At 32.7% G+C, this 19,805-nt stretch overlaps 2 protein-coding genes across 2 annotated transcripts in view; one reads left to right on the top strand and one right to left on the bottom strand.

The window, feature by feature from the left end:
* LOC127728939 (uncharacterized) overlaps window positions 1–19,805 on the bottom strand; it is a 667,964-nt gene that overhangs the window by 532,363 nt on the left and 115,796 nt on the right. The window lies entirely within an intron of this gene.
* The window catches only part of LOC127729669 (uncharacterized), a 28,820-nt gene that overhangs the window by 7,779 nt on the left and 1,236 nt on the right, over window positions 1–19,805 (top strand). The window contains exons 4-9 of the mRNA XM_052237523.1: window positions 8,193–8,291; window positions 12,342–12,434; window positions 13,213–13,316; window positions 14,605–14,688; window positions 15,855–16,157; window positions 17,721–17,896. Of these exons, the coding sequence (XP_052093483.1) occupies window positions 8,193–8,291; window positions 12,342–12,434; window positions 13,213–13,316; window positions 14,605–14,688; window positions 15,855–16,149 (675 nt within the window). The 3' untranslated portion in view covers window positions 16,150–16,157; window positions 17,721–17,896. The remainder of the gene's footprint in view (window positions 1–8,192; window positions 8,292–12,341; window positions 12,435–13,212; window positions 13,317–14,604; window positions 14,689–15,854; window positions 16,158–17,720; window positions 17,897–19,805) is intronic.

Genomic DNA, 19,805 nt, shown 5'->3' with positions numbered 1-19,805 from the left:
AAATAGTGTCCTGTCAAAATATGGAACAAGTGAAAAACTACAGACTTTGATTAAGAATATTAAATGCAACTTTAATTCAGAATTACTGGAAAATAACATGAACAGTTTAAATGAAAATAACAAACTTTTTCTTTCATACAAAAATATTAAAGTCAAACAAGACCAAAAATTTTATCTTCATCCAAATTTTTGAAACAAACTAGACGTTTATTTACAAAAAGTTAGAATTAGTTACCATAATTTGATCATTGAAGGGCAGATAATCTAAACATACCTCAAAACAATAGAACGTTACGTCGTGTCCAACTTGTAAAACCTTAGAAGATGAAAATCACTTTCTCCTCCACTGTCAAATTAATAATGCTTTACGTATAAAACCTTTTAATGACATGGCAATAGATAATCCTATGTTTCCAAATCTATCTGATACTGAAAAACTAGTAGTCCTACTAAATCCGTCAAATATAAACCAAGTGTCAGAAAAAACAGGTTCCTTTATTATGTTTTTAACAACAGTCTTTTAAGAACTGAGGACAGGGAACTCTTAGTTAGTTTTACTTGTGTATATATAGCAGTCAGAGCTCTGACATAAACAAGTCAGAATAAAATGACTTCTTCAAGTCAGAAAGTGTTTTGAAATTCTGACCTGTACGCGTCAATTTTTGTTTTGCGTAGTTTTCACTCGAGTCCGTCAAACCAGAAGTTATTTTGAATTTGCCGCCGATCTATGACACATACGATCACGTGGTTTTTTGCAAGAGATCACGTGTTTGAGAGTCGTTGTTTTGGAAGTGTCTCGAACGAGAAGTCATTGAATATTATATTGATTATTTACGATTTTTAGTGAAAATCTAGGTCATTGTGGGCATTTTTAGAAAGGTAATTCATATTACCTCCGTATTTTGATGGGCATTTTTATATTTTTTGCCTATAAAGAAGTTCCTTGCAAGTGATTTTTTTGCTGTTTCATGAAGGCGCGCGACCTGTAAATACGGACGCGTGGTCTTTTAGATGACCTGGTGTTTGACAATTCTGACTTGTTCAGGTCAGAAAATGTTGTTATGATAATGAATTGTTATTTTCGGGAGATAACTCGTGTTGTCTTAAACAATATTAACATTATTAACCAGTCTGTGCAATTTAAAAAATTAAATTATTGCTTCGAGCTGAACATCGTCACGTGATTTTTCTATTTTTAAACTCAATCACGAACTGATTTTTTAACCTTTCTGATTCGTTTCTCCCTATGAGAAAAACGATCATTGTGAATATTGATATGATGATAATGAAACGAAAATCGGAAAAATTTTAATAAAAGAAAAAGGAAGGGAAGGGTTTAACTAAAGAATCCAAGGTTTTTTTTTTTTATTTTTAAAGTTATAACTTGAGAACAATACCGAACAATACACCTTATCGCTATTTGTCTGCCATTACTGGACATCACACAAGTTCCCGTAAAATGTTGACGTCATAATAGAAAATGTCTGACGCCACAATGGAAAAGTGATTGTTGTATGACGTCAAAAGTCCGAGCGGGACAGATTCTCGGGTCAAGCGGGAATAGCGATAAGGTGTATAAGTGATGCACACACCTGGTCTTCATTTATGATCATGGGCGTGATAAAACAAATCAAATGAAATGTAGGGCAAGTCTCCAGGGATCACCCCTATCCCTGTCATTTCTCTATTCCTCTTTATAATGTCAAATTGATTTGAATGAAATATACCGGGCTAGTCTCCAGGTTTACCCCCACCCCCTGCCAGTTGCAAATGTTCTTATATTTTGTAAACGGTAGAGATCCCCACCCCTAAACCATACATATTCTTGTATGGGACAATTTAACAAATCAAATGATATGTTGGGGAGGTCCCTGGGGGTCACCCCTACCCCTCCTGTTTGAAAACTTGTAAACGGTCGAGATCCCCACCCCTAAACCATATATTTTCTTGAATAGGACAATAAAACAAATCAAATGAAGTATAGGGGAAGTCCCTTGGGGTCACCCCCACCCCCTCCTGTGTGAAAACTTGTAAACGGTCGGGCTTCCCACCCCTTAACCATATATATTCTTGTAAGGGTCAATAAGACAAATCAAATGAAATAAAGGTGGAGTCCCTGAGGGTCACCCCACCCTCTCATGTTTGAAAACTTGCAAACGGTCGAGATCCCCACCCCTACACCATATACATTCTTGCACAGGACAATAAAACAAATCAAATGAAATATAGGGGAAGTCCATTGGGGTCATCCCCATCCCCCTTTTTGAAATGTTCTGGATCACCACCCCTAAAGGTAAACCATATGATATTCCTGTTCGTCATTTCAAGAAGATTTGAATGACATGCAGGGTCAAACCCTAGGCGTCACTTATGCATATCACTTTACTAGACAAAACCAATTTGTACTGGAACTTGCCCAATGTCAGGCAACCATGGGAATGACGAATTATGGGAGCTTAAATTTGTTTGGGAGACTTCGTAACAGCATCCTGTTACAATTATTTCTTGTTTATTTTAATCTGCTGAGAGACCACCTTTACATATTATATTTATCAGTGTTTGTGCAAACAGAATTGTCTATTTAGTATTATTTTCCTCTCACATGCATCACATCTTATTAATTACATGGATATAGGAAGATGTGGTATGAGTGCCAATGAGACAACTCTCCATCCAAGTTACAATTTATAAAAGTAAACCATTATAGGTCAAGGTACGGCCTTCAACACAGAGCATTGGCTCACACCGAACAGCAAGCTATAAAGGGCCTCAAAAAATTACTAGTGTAAAACCATTCAAACGGAAAAACCAACGGTCTAATCTATATGAAAAAAAAATAAAATTTTGGCATATTTGTTTTCCTCTGAAATTACACATCTATAATTCTTACCCCAGATGCTTAGCCACATGAAGCATTTACCTCTTATTTGAGACATAGATAGTCTTTGTTTCTACAGAAGTGAGAAGAACATTGGAAGTCAGAATGTTCTGACTTATAAAAGTCTGAATGTTCTGACTTATAAAAGTCTGAATGTTCTGACTTATAAAAGTCTGAATGTTCTGACTTAATAAGGTCAGAATGACTCAGAATGATCTGAAAATACTGACTTTTTTTAATGTTTAGAGTATTTTAGAATATGAATGCACTTGTCATGCTAGTACCATAAGAAACCCTGACAAGATTTTGTTCCCAAACAACAATTTTTAAAGATATTAAGAATAACAAGTGTACAATGGAACATAAATTACAAAGTTATAAGTGTTGTGAAAAAAGCTATTTAAAAAAAAATTAATAGATAGTTATCTTTCAACTTTTACATGTATTTAAAAAACAGTGAAAATATTATGGATTATATGTACGGCTTCTTGAAGGACAACAAAGTCACCATATTTGGTCTGAATTTGTATGTTTTTTCTCCTCAAATTTTTTTTAACATTATTAATGTCGGCTTTTTTCTTAACTAATTTTAAACATTCTTAATTATAATTAAATTTCCCCAACATTTTGCTTACAAACTCTTTAATTTCTAAAGTCAAATTGAAAGTTGTCTTCACAGATTCAATGTGTCTAAAAATGTTATATTGAAAAAACAATACTTTTATATCCTCAAATAAAATGGGTATACCATGAGTTTAATGGTCATGCAGATATGCAATCCAGGATGTTAACAATCAGAGTTTAGATTACAGTCATATAGTAATAGGCAGAGTTTTCTTATATAATCAATAACCAGAGTAAAGATAATTGATTAATAGAGGTTTAGTTTAATATAAGTAATAAACAAAGCTAATTAATACACTTGCAATAACATACATGTAGTTAAATTAGTAAATACAGAATATTCATAAAAATTCAGACAGAAATACTGTAATAGGTCAAGTCATTAGGGACGACATCAAAAGTTCAATATAGGATAAAAAACTTAATTCACATCACATAGTTTTTTCACTGACCCCCCCCCCCCCCCCTTAACTTAATTTGGGAAAGAATGATTGACCAATATGGATTTATGTAAAATCGATTTTGGATAAACAAAACTTGCAGCAACTTTAACCCCACCCCCACCCCCAAACTATTTGATTTAAGTTTTTTTATCCTACATTGGTCTTTTGATGGCGTCCCTTAGAATGTGCTGACTTTGTACATGTTGAAGTGATAGTTATGGCACCCATACAACATATAGGAATCAGTCAAAAGGAGAGAAAAATTCCCAAAATTTGTCACATAGTGACATTTGTGAGTCGGAATAACAAAATATAGACTCATTAATCTCTCCATCTTTTCAAAAATTATGAACCAGATTTTATGCATATCCATTTAGTTTTTGACGGACTCTTTTAAGTCAGAACATGATTTGACCTGTTTGAGTCAATTTGCAGAACACAATTTCCAATCAAAGCTATGTGTTCTTCCTCTTAGCCCCCTTCTGAATCTGCCACTGTTGAGTTTATTAATTGATTTTTCCATACATTATCATTAATATCAAATGGCAATGCCTGACTTAATAATTTCAATAAATTTAGTTTTTGACTGATTTTTTAAAGTCAGAACATGACTTGACCTGTTTAAGTCAATTTGCAGAACAAAATTTCCAATCAAAGCTAGGTGTACTTCCTTTAAGCCCTGCAATGCCCTGCTTAAATATTTCAATAAATTTATTTTAGTTTTGGACTGACTCTTTTAAGTCAGAACATGATTTGACCTGCTTAAAACAAAATACATTTAATATTGAATATACCAAATAAACTTTTTTATTGTCCTCATTATTGTGACTTATGGGGACTTTATTCTCTCTGTCTTTTATCTGGCTCACCCATACATTTTTAAATCAATATGACAATACTATACTTAAAAGTTGTAATAAGTTTAGTTTTGTTTGACTCTTTGAAGTCAGAACATGATTTGACCTGTTAAAGTCAGTTTATAGAACAAAATTTCCAATCAAAGTTAGGTGTACTTCCTTTAAGCCCTGCTTCTGAATCTGCCATTTTCGAGTTTATTATTTGATAAGTTTTTAGAAACAATTAAGTCAAATGGTTATTTATTTTAGGGGATCTTACATATATTTCCTGTGTCTTTTATCTGACGTTCCCATACATTCATTAAATAACATATGGCAATGCCCAGCTTATATATTTCAATAAATTTATTTTAGTTTTGGACTGACTCTTTTAAGTCAGAACATGATTTGACCTGTTTAAAACAAAATACATTTAATATTGAATATACCAAGTAAACTTTTTTATAGTCCTCATTATTGTGACTTATGGCTACCTTATTTCCTCTGTCTTTTATCTGGCTCACCTATATATTTTTAAATCAATATGACAATACTAGACTTAAAAGTTGTAATAAGTTAAGTTTTGTTTGACTCTTTGAAGTCAGAACATGATTTGACCTGTTAAAGTCAGTTTACAGAACAAAATTTCCAATCAAAGCTAGGTGTTCTTCCTCTAAGCCCCCCCCCCCCCCCCCCCCCCCCCCCCCCGCCCCCTAAATATGAATCTGCTGCTGTTGAGTTAATTAATTGATAAGTTTTTTAAGAAACAATTCAGCCAAATGGTTATTAAAATTTTATTTTTTTTGGCAACCACAAGTTCTATGTGTAAACTTAACAGAAAAGAAAAGTCATGAAAATACAGAAATAAAAAAAAATTTTAAGATAATTTGATGAAAATCTTTAAAAACAAAATGCATTTGATATTGAATATACCAAATAAACTTTTTTATAGTCCTCATTATTGTGACATAAGGGGACCTTATTTCATCTGGCTTTCCCATACATTTTAAAATCAATATGAAAATCCTAGACTTAAAAGTTGAAATAAGTTTAGTTTTGTTTGACTCTTTGAAGTCAGAACATGATTTGACCTGTTAAAGTCAGTTTACAGAACAAAATTTCCAATCAAAACTAGGTCTTCTTCCTCTAAGCCCCCCCCCCTTTTTTCCCTTTATCTGAATCTGCTACTGTTTAGTTAATTAATCATGTTAATTGATAAGTTTTTTTAGAAACAATTCAGTCAAATGGTCTTTAAAATAATATTTTTTACAACCAAAAGTTCCATGTGTTAACTTAACAGAAAAGAAAAAGTCATGAAAATACAGAAATAGAATAAAATTTTAAGATAATTTGATGAAACTTGTAAACAAAATACATTTGAATATTACATATACCAAACAAACTTTTTTATAGTCCTCATTATTGTGACTTTATTATTGGGTGTCTTTTATCTGTTTTTCCCATACATTCTTAAATGCATATGACAATGCCAGACTTAGAAGTTGCCATTATTAGTTAAAGTATAGTTTTTGACTGACTCTTTGAAGTCAGAACATAATTTGACCTGTTTAAAACAAAATACTTTTTAATATTGAATATACCAAATAAACTTTTTTATATAATCCTCATTATTGTGACTTTAGGGGACCTTATTTCCTCTGTTTTTTATCTGGCTCTCCCATACATTTTTAAATCAATATGACAATACTAGACTTAAAAGTTGTAATAAGTTTAGTTTTGACTGACTCTTTGAGGTCAGAACATGATTTGACCTGTTAAAGTCAGTTTACAGAACAAAATTTCCAATCAAAGCTAGGTGTACTTCCTTTAATCCAAGAAAGTCCTTGCTTTCAGACTGCTTCTGAATCTGCCATTTTCGAGTTTATTATTTGATAAATTTTTAGAAACAATTAAGTCAAATGGTTATTTATTTTAGGGGATCTTAACATATATTTCCTGTGTCTTTTATCTGAAGTTCCCATACATTCATTTAATATCATATGGCAATGCCCGGCTTAAATATTTCAATAAATTTATTTTAGTTTTGGACTGACTCTTTTAAGTCAGAACATGATTTGACCTGTTTAAAACAAAATACATTTAATATTGAATATACCAAATAAACTTTTTTATAGTCCTCATTATTGTGACTTATGGGGACCTAATTTCCTCAGTCTTTTATCTGGCTTACCTATACATTTTTAAATCAATATGACAATACTAGACTTAAAAGTTGTAATACGTTTAGTAAGTCAGAACATAATGTGACTTGTTTGAGTCAGTTTGCACAACAGTATTTACCTCAATGAAATATTAAAATAATAAATGTTTTGCTCTTAATACATTTAGCTTAAAGTGGATGAGAATATATCTTTTATTAACATAGTCTTATCATGAATAAGTGTCTTGTTTTTCCTTGGAAGATTTGAAGTATTGTCATGTAATGTATCCAATATTGTATTTTGTAAATCTTTTGATATTCAGAAAATTGTATGATCCATTTTTTCTCACCTGGTTTTTCTTTGTATTTTGAAATAATTGAAAGTGATGAGATAAATATATTATGTTTAGATTCTGGAAAGGAGAAGGTATGATGTCAGATGAGCCCCACTTTTTAAAACTCTTTAATTCGAAACTAGTAATCACCATATTTTTATGGAGATTGATAACAAAGTGGTAGTAATGACTGCTTCAAATCAGAACAAAAATGACCTCTCGAAGTCAAAATGCATTAAAAAGGGGCATAAATCTTATTAGAATATGAAGATATTAAGTCACGATATTTTGTGCAAAATCTGACCTGTGGAAGTCATTTTATGATAAATTAAAGTCTGACATAAACTGACCTGTACAAGTCATATTCTGTTGAGTGCAAGAAGGGAGACAACACTTACATCAAATTATATCTGACCTATGGAAGTCATTTTATTCTGACTTGTTTATGTCAGAGCTCTGACTGTATAGATATGTGTGTGTTCCACTCAGTTATTTTATTGTTGTTGTTATTTTTGTTTATGTTAAAAGTATAATGTTACTTATATGACAAATACAGTTTAATATTGTATAACTATACATGAAGGACAACTACACATAAGCATTGATCACAAAGTTAACTGTTACCTGAGAAAGTAAACAGTAAAACACCTACTTTTAGTTGTATGACAAAATATGGGCCGCAAAATATTTATTAAAGAATTAATAACATCAAACTGTATAATGAGTCTTGAGGGAGTTGCAATATCCATTTAAAGGAAAGAAACATAATTTAATGTAATGTTCTTCTTTTAGGGGGGATGGGTGCAGATTTTTTGCAATGTTCGTTAACACACATAAAAAGTTTTCTAATTAGTGATATAGTATCTTACTGCAAAAATATTGATAGTTGTTTTACAAGTATGAATTCATTTTTAGTTCGAAAATGATATGGACATGATGGATCAAAACAAATTAGATGACACAGACATGACAGACGAGGAACTTCCAGTATTCGGCAAGACACACTCTTTACAGGTAATTATGCAGCATCATAACTTTTTAGAGCTCAAAACCATAGAACACAGGATATTACACATGTAGTTTTAATCGACAATAAATAAAACAATGTTTCTTAGTAGTGGTCACACTATAGTAATCAGTCGTCAGCTGCCACTCAAAACAAAATCATGTCTAGCATGTACCTAAAATTTGTGATAGGCTTTTATTATTTTGCATGTGGATAGATCACATGAAGGTGATGTTTCTGCTCTTGCTACATGTAGGATGATGGTCTTTTACCTTCAAGTTAGATTAATGATTTTTGGCTGGATTTTGCGAGTTGAAAAATCAGCTTAATTATAATATGTGAATGTTGGTCGCAGGGAAATACTGTATTTTTAATATTTATCTCAGGAACTAAAAATCACAGGCTCTTCATATTTGGTATGCAGCTTCTGTATGGGCTCTCACATCAATGAGATGTGATTTCAGAGTGAGGTTTGTAGCTCTTCTTCTTGTTTAACAAAAACTGGCCCTTTCTGTCTTTGACCCATTTTAATTTTACATGATTCATGCTTTCCTATATGATGTGTTCATATGGAATCATTTTTTTAAGAATGTCTTTCTGTTATTCTGTTTTGTATGAAAAAATAATTTGTACATTTTATAAATACAGGATAAAAACAATATTTGTACAGTGGCAGAAAATTGTATTCGTACTCGACACACAACAGGTATGAAATGCTTGGTAATCCTATCATACTCACTCTATGTACCTATAGATTAATATTCTTATCCAAGTGCACTTCATGTATATACTGATACATATAATATATTTTTATGTCGCCTGTGTTTTATATAGGGGTCACTTTGACAAAATCCATCTTTCCAAGACCTTTGCCGCATATGCACCGCAATGTTGTCACACATTTTCATTGCAGTTTTCTTATCAACTACATGCAGCAGACTTAATATTTTGGAGAATGCTTTATCTCGAAGTACTATGACGCGTAAAGCATTTTCATGGCTTTGCTTATGTACTTCCTATTTAATACCAAAAACTTTGATATTTAAGGCATGCTGGTCAAATATGTATGCAAAATTTCATTGCAGTTTTCTCTACAACTACATGCAGTACAGACATTTGATATTTTGCACCTCTATGCTTTATCCTTTAGAATTGTTTTTCATTGCTGTCACTCAACTACATCCTGTTTATCAAAAACTTTGAAATTACACATAGTGGACTGTGGACATAAATAATGTGTGCAATGCTATGAATAAAATGCAGGCGACATACAGGTTCCCTTGAAGACAGTACAGTCTAGTTTGTAATTAACAATTGTGCATGTAACACTAAATAGCAATCTTGTGACACATTCAGATAAATGGATCATCATGATGATGTTAACGTTAAGCTTTTCATGAAATAAATTTTATATCTTTTGCCCCTACAACAATTTTTTTTTTATATAGATCGATCGACTCGCTGACGTTCATCCTTTTATAAAACATATTTTCATGACCACACTTTGTTAGCTAAATTCATGCATTTTTATACGACCGCAAAAATTAAAATTTTTTTGGTCGTATATTGGTATGACGTTGGCGTCGTCATCGTCGTCCGAAGACACATTGGTTTTCGCACTCTAACTTTAGTTTAAGTGAATGGATCTCCATGAAATTTTACCATAAGGTTCAATACCACGTAAGGAAGGTTGGGATTGATTTTGGGGGTTATGGTACCAACAGTTAAGGAATTAGGGGCCAAAAAGGGGCAAAAAATAAGCATTTTTGTAACTTCCAGACAATAACTTGTGTGTAAGTGTATGGATCTCTCTGACATTGTACCACAAGGTTCCATATCACAAAGGGAAGGCTGTAATTGATTTTGGGGGTAATTGCCTCAAAATTTTAGGAATTAGGGGCAAAAAAAGGGGCAAAAAACAAGCATTTTTCTAGTTTCATGACAATAACTTGTGTGTAAGTGTTTGGATATTTCTGAAATTGTACTACAAGGTTCCATATCACAAAGGGAAAGCTGGAATTGAGTTTGGGGGTAATTGCCCGAAACGTTTAGGAATTGGGGGCCAAAAAGGGGCCAAAAATAAGCATTTTTCTAGTTTCCAGACAATAACTTGTGTTCAAGTGTATGGATCTCTCTGAAATTGTACTGCAAGGTACCATACCACAAAGGGAAGGCTGGTATTGAGTTTGGGGGTGATGAATCATAAGGGGGTTCAAAAAATTTGGGAGGGGGGATTTTTTTTTTTCTTTTTTTTTTCTTTTAAAATTTTTCATTTTAAGTTGGTTATTTCTGATTAATATTTAAAAGCAAATAATAATGATATGGTAGGAGATACACACCAAACAGGATGTGTAAATTATTATATAATAAGTATTGTGCAATAGCAAGAAATTTTCAATTGCACAGTATTGCACAATAACAAGAAATCTTCAATTGCACAGTATTGCGCAATAGCAAGAAATCTTCAATTGCACAGTATTGCGCATTAGCAAGAAATATCCAATAGCACAATATTGCGCAATAGCAAGAAATTGTCAATTGTACAGTATTGCGCAATAGCAAGAAATATTCAATTGCACAGTATTGTGCAGAAGAAGATACTTCGTATAAATTGCTTATTTCTTGATCAATTTCAATGGGGTTTTATTCTTGAATTCTTGGGGTTCTTTAATATGCTGAATCTAACCGTGTATTAAGTTTTTGGATTTTGGGCCCTATTTTTAAATTGGTCCACATTGAGGTCCAAAGGGTCCAAAATTTAACTTTGTTTGATTTCATCAAAAATTGAATTATTGGGGTTCTTTGATATGCAGAGTCTAACCGTGTATTTAGATTCTTAATTTTTGATTCGGTTTTCAAATTGGTCTACATTAAGGTCCAAAGGGTCCAAAATTAAACTTAGTTTGATTTTAACAAAAATTGAATTTTTAGGGTTCTTTGATATGCTGAATCTAAACATGTATTTAGATTTTTGATTATGGGCCCAGTTTTCAAGTTGGTCCAAATCGGGGTCCAAAATTAAACTTTGTTTGATTTCAACAAAAATTGAATATATGGGGTTCTTTGATATGCTGAATCTAACCATGTATTTAGATTTTTGATTTTTGGGCCCCGTTATCAACTTTGTCCACATTGAGGTCAAAAGGGGTCCAAAATTAAACTTTGTTTGATTTCATCAAAAATTGAATTCTTGGGGTTCTTTGATATGCTGAATCTATTGTTACCATGTATTTAGATTTTGGATATTGGACCATAATAGGTGAATGTCCAATTTAAAATTTTTAAGTTCTTAGACCACATTCATTCTGTGTCAGAAACCTATGCTGTGTCAAATATTTAATCACAATCCAAATTCAGAGCTGTATCAAGCTTGAATGTTGTGTCCATACTTGCCCCAACTGTTCAGGGTTCGACCTCTGCGGTCGTATCAAGCTGCGCCCTGCGGAGCATTTTATTAAAAATGATTTTTTAGTTTGTTTATGGTTGTGACATTTACCATATTAACACTTTTCAGAAGAAAAATGACACCTTTGCATTAAAATTATGAGGGGGGGATGTCTAGGAAAGGGAAAGAAAAAATAGCATTTGCTTCAATGACAGTGTTAATGTTTAATGTAAATCCAATTGCAAACAGCATTCCATGATGTGCTATAAGTTTTAAGTGTACACAATGAAACTACTTCCCGAACAGCTCTTTGTACATGTTGTATGCAATAAATTAAATTAGTGTTAAGAGAGAGTCATATCTCTTGCATGTAAAGGACACCCTTGTAGATTTCGAAAAAAAGAGCAGGGTAATGCCGCTACAAGCAGCACTAGCACCTGCAAAGTGGAAAGGGATTAATATAAGATGAAAAACTTGTTTCCCAATCCAGTATAAATAAATATGTTTAAACTAATAAATTATTATTTGCAGTATTCTATGAATTTAGTGCTAAATATTACTTCAGTATTTTGAAGTGTATGTTTCTGGTGTGTATTTTTGACACACTCCTGTAGGATAATAATCCTGAAGGAATTTATTGAACTAGGATAATATAGTTTTATGAATATTGTAGAAACCACAAACAGACATCACCAAAACTGTGCAAAGTCAAGATATAGTGGAAGGTGATCCGGAAGGTGATCGGGAAGATACAGGCACACCGACAGTTAGTATTTACATGTAACTTAGCTATTCCATTAGAATGGATGTGAAAAGGTTTTATTATGAAATGTGTGTCATGCATCTTTTTAACAAACTCATTACATATCATGACCTCAAATGTGATTGCTTTTTTAAGATCATAGATTGATTGTCATGGGCAAACAGAACTTCAAAATTTTCAGTTTGTTTCATCCTTGTGAGCACTCTGGATTTAATATATTTCAATGGACTTTGATTAAACTAGTTCCAGAGTATTCTACATGTTCTAGGAGGCACTATTGCAAAATTTGCATTTTACATCCAACATGACAAATGCCGCACTGAAAATTTGTTATTGCATTAAAAGAAAGGCCCCAAATTTATTTCAATCTCTTGTTCTAAATAGCTGTTTACGCCACAGGTGATCAATTTTGATTTAAATCTACCAGTATCAGTTCTGAACTGAGTTTCTGTAATCTTTAGTAATGGACAATTCAGATATTTCAATGCCTGCCGAAACTATTATTAAAGAAATGTCAAAAAGAAAACAAAAGTGCCTAGGGAGATTTCATTTCAGAAAAATGGCAGTATTAACTGAATCTGTAAATAGTGAGCAGCAGGTCTTAGAAAGTGAAACCTGATTTAGATGACAAGCAGTATACATTTGTTAAAAAATCAAAATGAATTAAAATAACATGCATGTATGATAAGTTGAAATGCTATATGTGCTGACCAAGAATACTCTGCAATTGTTTTACAATTTGAAATTGTTTAATTTTAAGACGGATTACCCTGTTTTATAGATAACATTTCATCCATCGTGCTTAGAACGTAGAGAGCGTAGATCTCGATTAAGCTTGCGGTCATCTACTGGTAATGATGCTCCAGCATGTCCTTCAACTTACAGGTATTTTATTTGTAGATAATCTGGACACAATTTCTTGATATAATGAATCACTGTAACCTATATTTTTTACTTGACTGACTTACATTTAAGTTTACTTCCAAGTTCACATCTTTCTTAGTATTAATACCAATTCACATACAGAATTTTTTTCTTATAAATGCTCACAAATCTACAACTTTTTTGTCATTCACAGCAAGCATTGGAATTTAACTCTTAAAACAACTCTTATACATTCTGCTGATCCCTGATTTGACATGTCAAATAATTTTCAACAAATGGCTGATTGTTTTTAGATAACTTCATTCGTAAATAGCTCGCCATCCAGTCTTAGTCATTTGTAAAGCATTGTTAACTTAATGTAACAACACAAACACTATTCTTAAAGAAAGGTGAAAAGTCTTTTGTGTGTAATTGAATACGATTGCTTTATGAATCAATTACAAATGATTGAGTATAGTTTATAATTGGTTGGCCACAAGTTTAGGAATAAATATAAATACTTTCTTGAGGGGGGATAGGACCTTTATTGGGACTCTGGGATCGGGTGTTTTTAAGCTCGGGATTTCGGGATTTACTACATAGGGATCCGGGAAATCTTTTTTTCAAATTTCGGGATCCGGGATTTAACTTTATTTAAATTCGGGACCTCGGGATTTCGTGTTTTTAAGCCCGGGATTTCGGGATCAGGACCCCTCCTACCCCCCTCTTTCTTGATGTATATGAATATACATTTCTGATTGTTTTGGGATATATTCCAGTACTTTGCAAATGTATTTGATTTTGATTTAAGATTTAGGTTTGATCGATTGGTTAAGGTTTAAAGCCCTATCAGCAGCTTGTGAAAGTTTTATGAATCTGGTAAAGTTTTGAGATTCGTAAGCAATCGTAAGAAAAATTTGTGTATGTGAAGCGTTATAACTATACATGGTAGAATCATCTAACCTTGTATTTGCATGCATCCTAGATAGTAGATTATCATCCAGGCAAAGTCATGTGTTTCGCAGTTGAACCCTCAGACAATATTAAGAACAAGACAAACTTAGTGATAGTTGATTATTTTTATTTTTGTCAAAGATATGATACGAAAATCCAGCATACTTTACATGTATTTTTTCAATTGAATATCCGTATTGGTGACAAGTACCCAACCTGGAGGTTTCAACATATGTTGTGTCATAAATGTCTTTAACTTCATATAAACATTACAGACATAAAAAATAGCATTTAAGTAAAAAGGAAAACAGAATGTACAATAGGTTAATCAAACCAAGATTTATTTATTACTTAGGTCATATGTCCAGCTGTTTGAAACTGAAATAGTAACAGTTGATGACTCTGATGATGAAGGTGACAAAACCATACCAATGGATGTGTACGTATTTGAAGATTTCATGTTTATTTATGTATACTTAAATTGCACTAAAATTGGGATTGATTTTGGGAGTTTTGGTCCCAACAGTTTAGGAATTAGGGGCTAAAAAGGGCCCAAATAAGCATTTTTTTTATTTTCGCACTATAACTTTAGTTTAAGTAAATAGAAATCAATGAAATTTAAACACAAGGTTTATGACCACAAAAGGAAGGTTTGGATTGATTTTGGGAGTTGAGGTCCCATCAGTTTAGGAATTAGGGACCAAAAAGGGGCCCAAATAAGCATTTATTTTGGTTTTCGCACAATAACTTTAGTATAAGTAAATAGAAATCTATGAAATTTAAACACAAGGTTTATGACCACAAAAGGAAGGTTGGGATTGACTTTGGGAGTTTTGGTCCCAACAGTTTAGGAATAAGGGGTCCAAAGGGTCCAAAATTAAACTTTGTTTGATTTCATCAAAAATTAAATAATTGGGGTTCTTTGATATGCCGAATCTAACTGTGTATGTAGATTCTTAATTTTTGGTCCCGTTTTCAAATTGGTCTACATTAAGGTCCAACGGGTCCAAAATTAAACTAAGTTTGATTTTAACAAAAAATGAATCCTTGGGGTTATTTGATATGCTGAATCTAAAAATGTACTTAGATTTTCTATTATGGGCCCAGTTTTCAAGTTGGTCCAAATTGTGGTCCAAAATTTAACTTTGTTTGATATCAACAAAAATTGAATCCCTGGGGTTCTTTGATATGCTGAACCTAAACATGTATTAGATTTTTGATTATAGGCCAAATTTTCAAGTTGGTCCAAATTTGGGTCCAAAATAAATCTTTGTTTGATTTCAACAAAAATTGTATATATGGGGTTCTTTGATATATGCTTAAGCTAACCATGTATTTAGATTTTTGATGTTTGGGCCCGGTTATCAAACTGGTCCACATTGAGGTCTAAAGGGTCCAAAATTGAACTTTATTTGATTTCCTCAAAAATTGAATTCTTGGGGTCCTTTGATATGCTGAATCTAACCATGTATTTTGATTTTAGATATTGGACCATAATAGGTAATGTCCAATTTAAAATTTAAAGTTTTTAAGTTTAAGTTCTTAGACCACATTCATTATGTGTCAGAAACCTGTGTTGTGTCAACTATTTTTTGTTCATTTTAGTGATATCAGTTTGCCAGAGTTATTAATAAAGTTACAGTCACAGGTTGACCTGGAGAAGATAACGAAATTCAATATCAACAGAAACCTTGTTTTAGATGGTGCTCGGAGTGCCATCAAAAGGAAATCCTTCTGTGCTAAAAGCAAGATAAGTGTGAAGTTTAGGGACGATGTAGGAATCGCAGAAGGTGCCATAGATGAAGGTGGACCAAAAAGAGAGTTCTTGAGAATGCTGATGAAAAAGATCCAATACCTGCACATTTTTGAAGGTCCTGAAAACAAGAATTTTGGCCTATAGTACATCAGGTATGATTCCAGTGATATTGTTGGCTTTTTTTCTAAACTACCTCTACCCTTTTTTATTGGGAAAATATGTGTCATTTTCATCAAATTGGGAAATTTAAATTAACCATGAATTTGACTGAAACTTCAATGTCAAACCCTGCTTTAAAATAAGACCTCATTTTGTCAGTGATGATACATAAATAGACCCTCAAATCTGCAAGTATAGTCATTTTAGGCATGAAAAATGTTTAAATGAGTGTTTTTCAGTTTGTATTCATGCACTTCATTCATTTCTACTGAGACAGCACTGTTTGGGAAAAAAATTGTCTTTTTGGGAATAATTTTTAGCCATTATTTTTTCAAATTGGGATTCTTCTCCAGGGGAAAAAGCCTTTATTCTCCACTAATTTAAGGCAAACAATATCACTGATGATTATATTGTCTCATCTTGGTGAAAGATTAAAAAAGGAATTTCATGTATTCTCTATACAGTTACATTTTTATGTCTCCCACTTTATAGGGATGGAGAGGTATTTTGTCATGTTCAATTATCAATCATCTGGTTCAAGGTTTGCAATTGTTTCTCCATAGGCCGTAATGGTAACGTTTTCTTCTGTTGCTCAGTCCATATCGTTAACTTGGATATATATGATGGCTCGTTTTGAAGCTGAGACATTTTCTTATTTGTGGTTAAATTTTCAGGGTACGAAGTGAGATTACTTTTTCTGTAAATTAGCAAACCCAGAGTATTCTTTCGTGATGCGGCTCCTTGTGGTCAAAAATCCCTGTTTTAACACAATAAGTTCTTTGAACTTTTAATAGCTCCATAGCTTTTACACATTTATTATTCTATTTCCCTCTACTTTCCTTATCACCACAAATGGTTAAGCTCAATCATTTGTAAAAAATAGAAACATGTCCAATATCAATACACAGAGATTTCTTTTACACATTACTTGGGGTTCCTCATCTAGAGCTGGTGCATTAGGGATCTTGACCCATCTCTCACAATAACCCTCACACCATTTACAATAGGGGACACTTTGGGGATCTAGACACTTGTTACAGTTTTAAAGGGAAGGACCATTTTTATGCCTCATTTATGGGCATTATGTTTTCTGGTCTGTTCGTTCGTTTGTTCTTCCGTCTGTCCGTTCATTTGTCTGTCTGTCCGGCTTCAGGTTAAAGTTTTTGGTTGAGTAAGTTTTTGATGAAGTTGAGGAAACTTAGTATACTTGTACCTTATGATATTATCTTTCAAATGTTAATGCCAAATTAGAGTTTTTACCCCATTTTCACGGTCCACTAAACAGAAAATTATAATGCAGATGGTGCAACCATGTATTAGGGACACATTCTTGTTTTCCTTCATTTTGCTTCTGATTTCTGGAAGGTCTGTGAAACACAAAACAAACATGATATATATTATATCACTGAATCAGGGATTGATAATATATAGTTATGAATAGTAAAATGTATTCTTTGACATCTATCATGTCTATTAAGGCCTCTAAATGTTAAATTTAATATATCTTAAATCTTTTATCACATTTCAGCAAAATATTTAGTTTTGTTTTATTGTAGCCCTAGAAGACAATCTGTACAGAGATGTTGGATTATTCTTTTCCCTATCCATTGTACACAGAGGACCATCACCAAAATTCCTTTCTCCAGCTATGTACAATGCGTTAGTGGGACAAGCTGGAGAAAGGAATATTGAAGATATAGCAGATGGTGACTTGAGAGGAGAAGTTCAAAAGGTAGTATTTAGAAAGTATTGGATTGATAATAAGAATTGTTATAGAAAATAGGGGTAGAATGCAGTTTTTGGCTTATAACTCAAAAACCAAAGCATTTAGAGCATATCTGAAGAGATTAAATTGTTAATCAGGTCAAGATCTATCTGCCCTGAAATTTTCAGATGGATTGGACAACCGGTTGTTGGGTTGCTGCCCCTGAATTGGTCATTTAAGGAAATTTTGCCGTTTTTTGTTATAATCTTGAATATTATTATAGATAGAGATAAACTGTAAACAGCAATAATGTACAGCTAAGTAAGACCTAGAAATAAGGCAACATGACCAACATGGTCAATTGACCCCCTAAGGACTTACTGTCCTTTATAGTCAATTTTTAACAATTTTCATAAAATTTGTAAACTTTTACTAACATTTTCCACTGAAACTACTGGGCCAAGTTCATTATAGATAGAGATAATTGTAAGCAGCAAGAATGTTCAGTAAAGTAAGATGTACAAACACATCACCATCACCAAAATGCAATTTTGTCATGAATCCATCTGCGTCCTTTGTTTAATATTCACATAGACCAAGGTGAGCGACACAGGCTCTTTAGAGCCTCTAGTTTTTATTAAACTTTGATGTCTGATTTATATCTATAAAGATAACCTCCCTATAGGTTTTTTTATTAAATTTTTGATATCTAACATTGAGTAATTATTGAAATTTATTTGTTTATAGTCTGACAACAGATTTACTAAGTATTGAGCAACAGCACAGCAAGAAATCTTTAATTGAATATAAATTCAATTTTTATAACAGATTTCAAGTTCTTTGACTACATTTATTCAGAAACCTTTATGTCAAATATTCTATACAATCCAAAGGAGTAGGTTCAATAAGACCCCTTTTTGGCCCCAAAATATAGCAGTTTTACAAAATTTTGAAAATGTAATCTGTAAGCTATTTATTGGAAAGTAGAATGCTTCTGCTACATAAATATGGACTGTTTTTGACAATACAATGCACATATATCGGGAACTAGCATCATGAAGTCATGCTAAATTACTGAAATCTTCACAATTTTAGCATTTTGGTTAGATTTTAGATGGTTTCCATCTTAAATGAAAGTGGCCGCATTCGTGTTCATTCATAATATTGAAATGTAAGTTCTATTTGATGATAATACATAACATATATAAAGGTTGAGGATGAACACGGATGCGGCAACTTTCATTTTTGACAAAAACCATCCGAAAAGTGACGTTTCCTGGCATATTTGATAGATTTTTCATATTTTAGCTTGAATCGAAGCGTTTTTAATGACTACATCAGTTAAAATATGTCACATAAACTAATTGAATCAATTGAAATAGACACTTCAGTGTTTAAAAAGTGTCTAAAATCTTTCGTTAGAAGAACCTGAAATTTGAGGCCAAAATCGGCCCTTACTGGACCTACTCCTTTAGACCGGTATCAAGCTTTAATATTGTGTCCATTTTTGCCCTAACTATTCAGGGTTGGACCTCTGAGAGCATATCCAGCTGTACTCAGCAAAGCAGTTTATTAATTTACCCCTTCAAATTGCGAGATTTAAAGTCTTGTGTGGCCATGACTTCTAGGTCAGCCAATGCTGTCATAATTGCAATTAAAATTTTGTTAAGTAAAAGTAAAAATCACTATAGCTGCAACTCCTTGCATCCAGTCAGTGCAATACAGAGGGACATTTTATGAAGATGTGCACACGTAATATCACTTGCTCTGAATGTTGCATGGGGGACTGGGTGTATATCACAATGCATGTTATTATACCGAAGGCAACCAAGTTGCGAAGGAAATGATGTTTTTGACTGGTCCACAGTCCATCCCAACTTTTTTTCAAAAATTTGCAGATAAAAGTATACCATTCTTTCTGCTCTGCTGATTTGAC

Source organism: Mytilus californianus, unplaced genomic scaffold, assembly GCF_021869535.1.
Source record: "Mytilus californianus isolate M0D057914Y unplaced genomic scaffold, xbMytCali1.0.p SCAF_2, whole genome shotgun sequence".
NCBI classification, from domain to species: Eukaryota; Metazoa; Mollusca; class Bivalvia; order Mytilida; family Mytilidae; genus Mytilus; species Mytilus californianus.
This window is presented reverse-complemented; position numbering and strand designations above follow the sequence as displayed.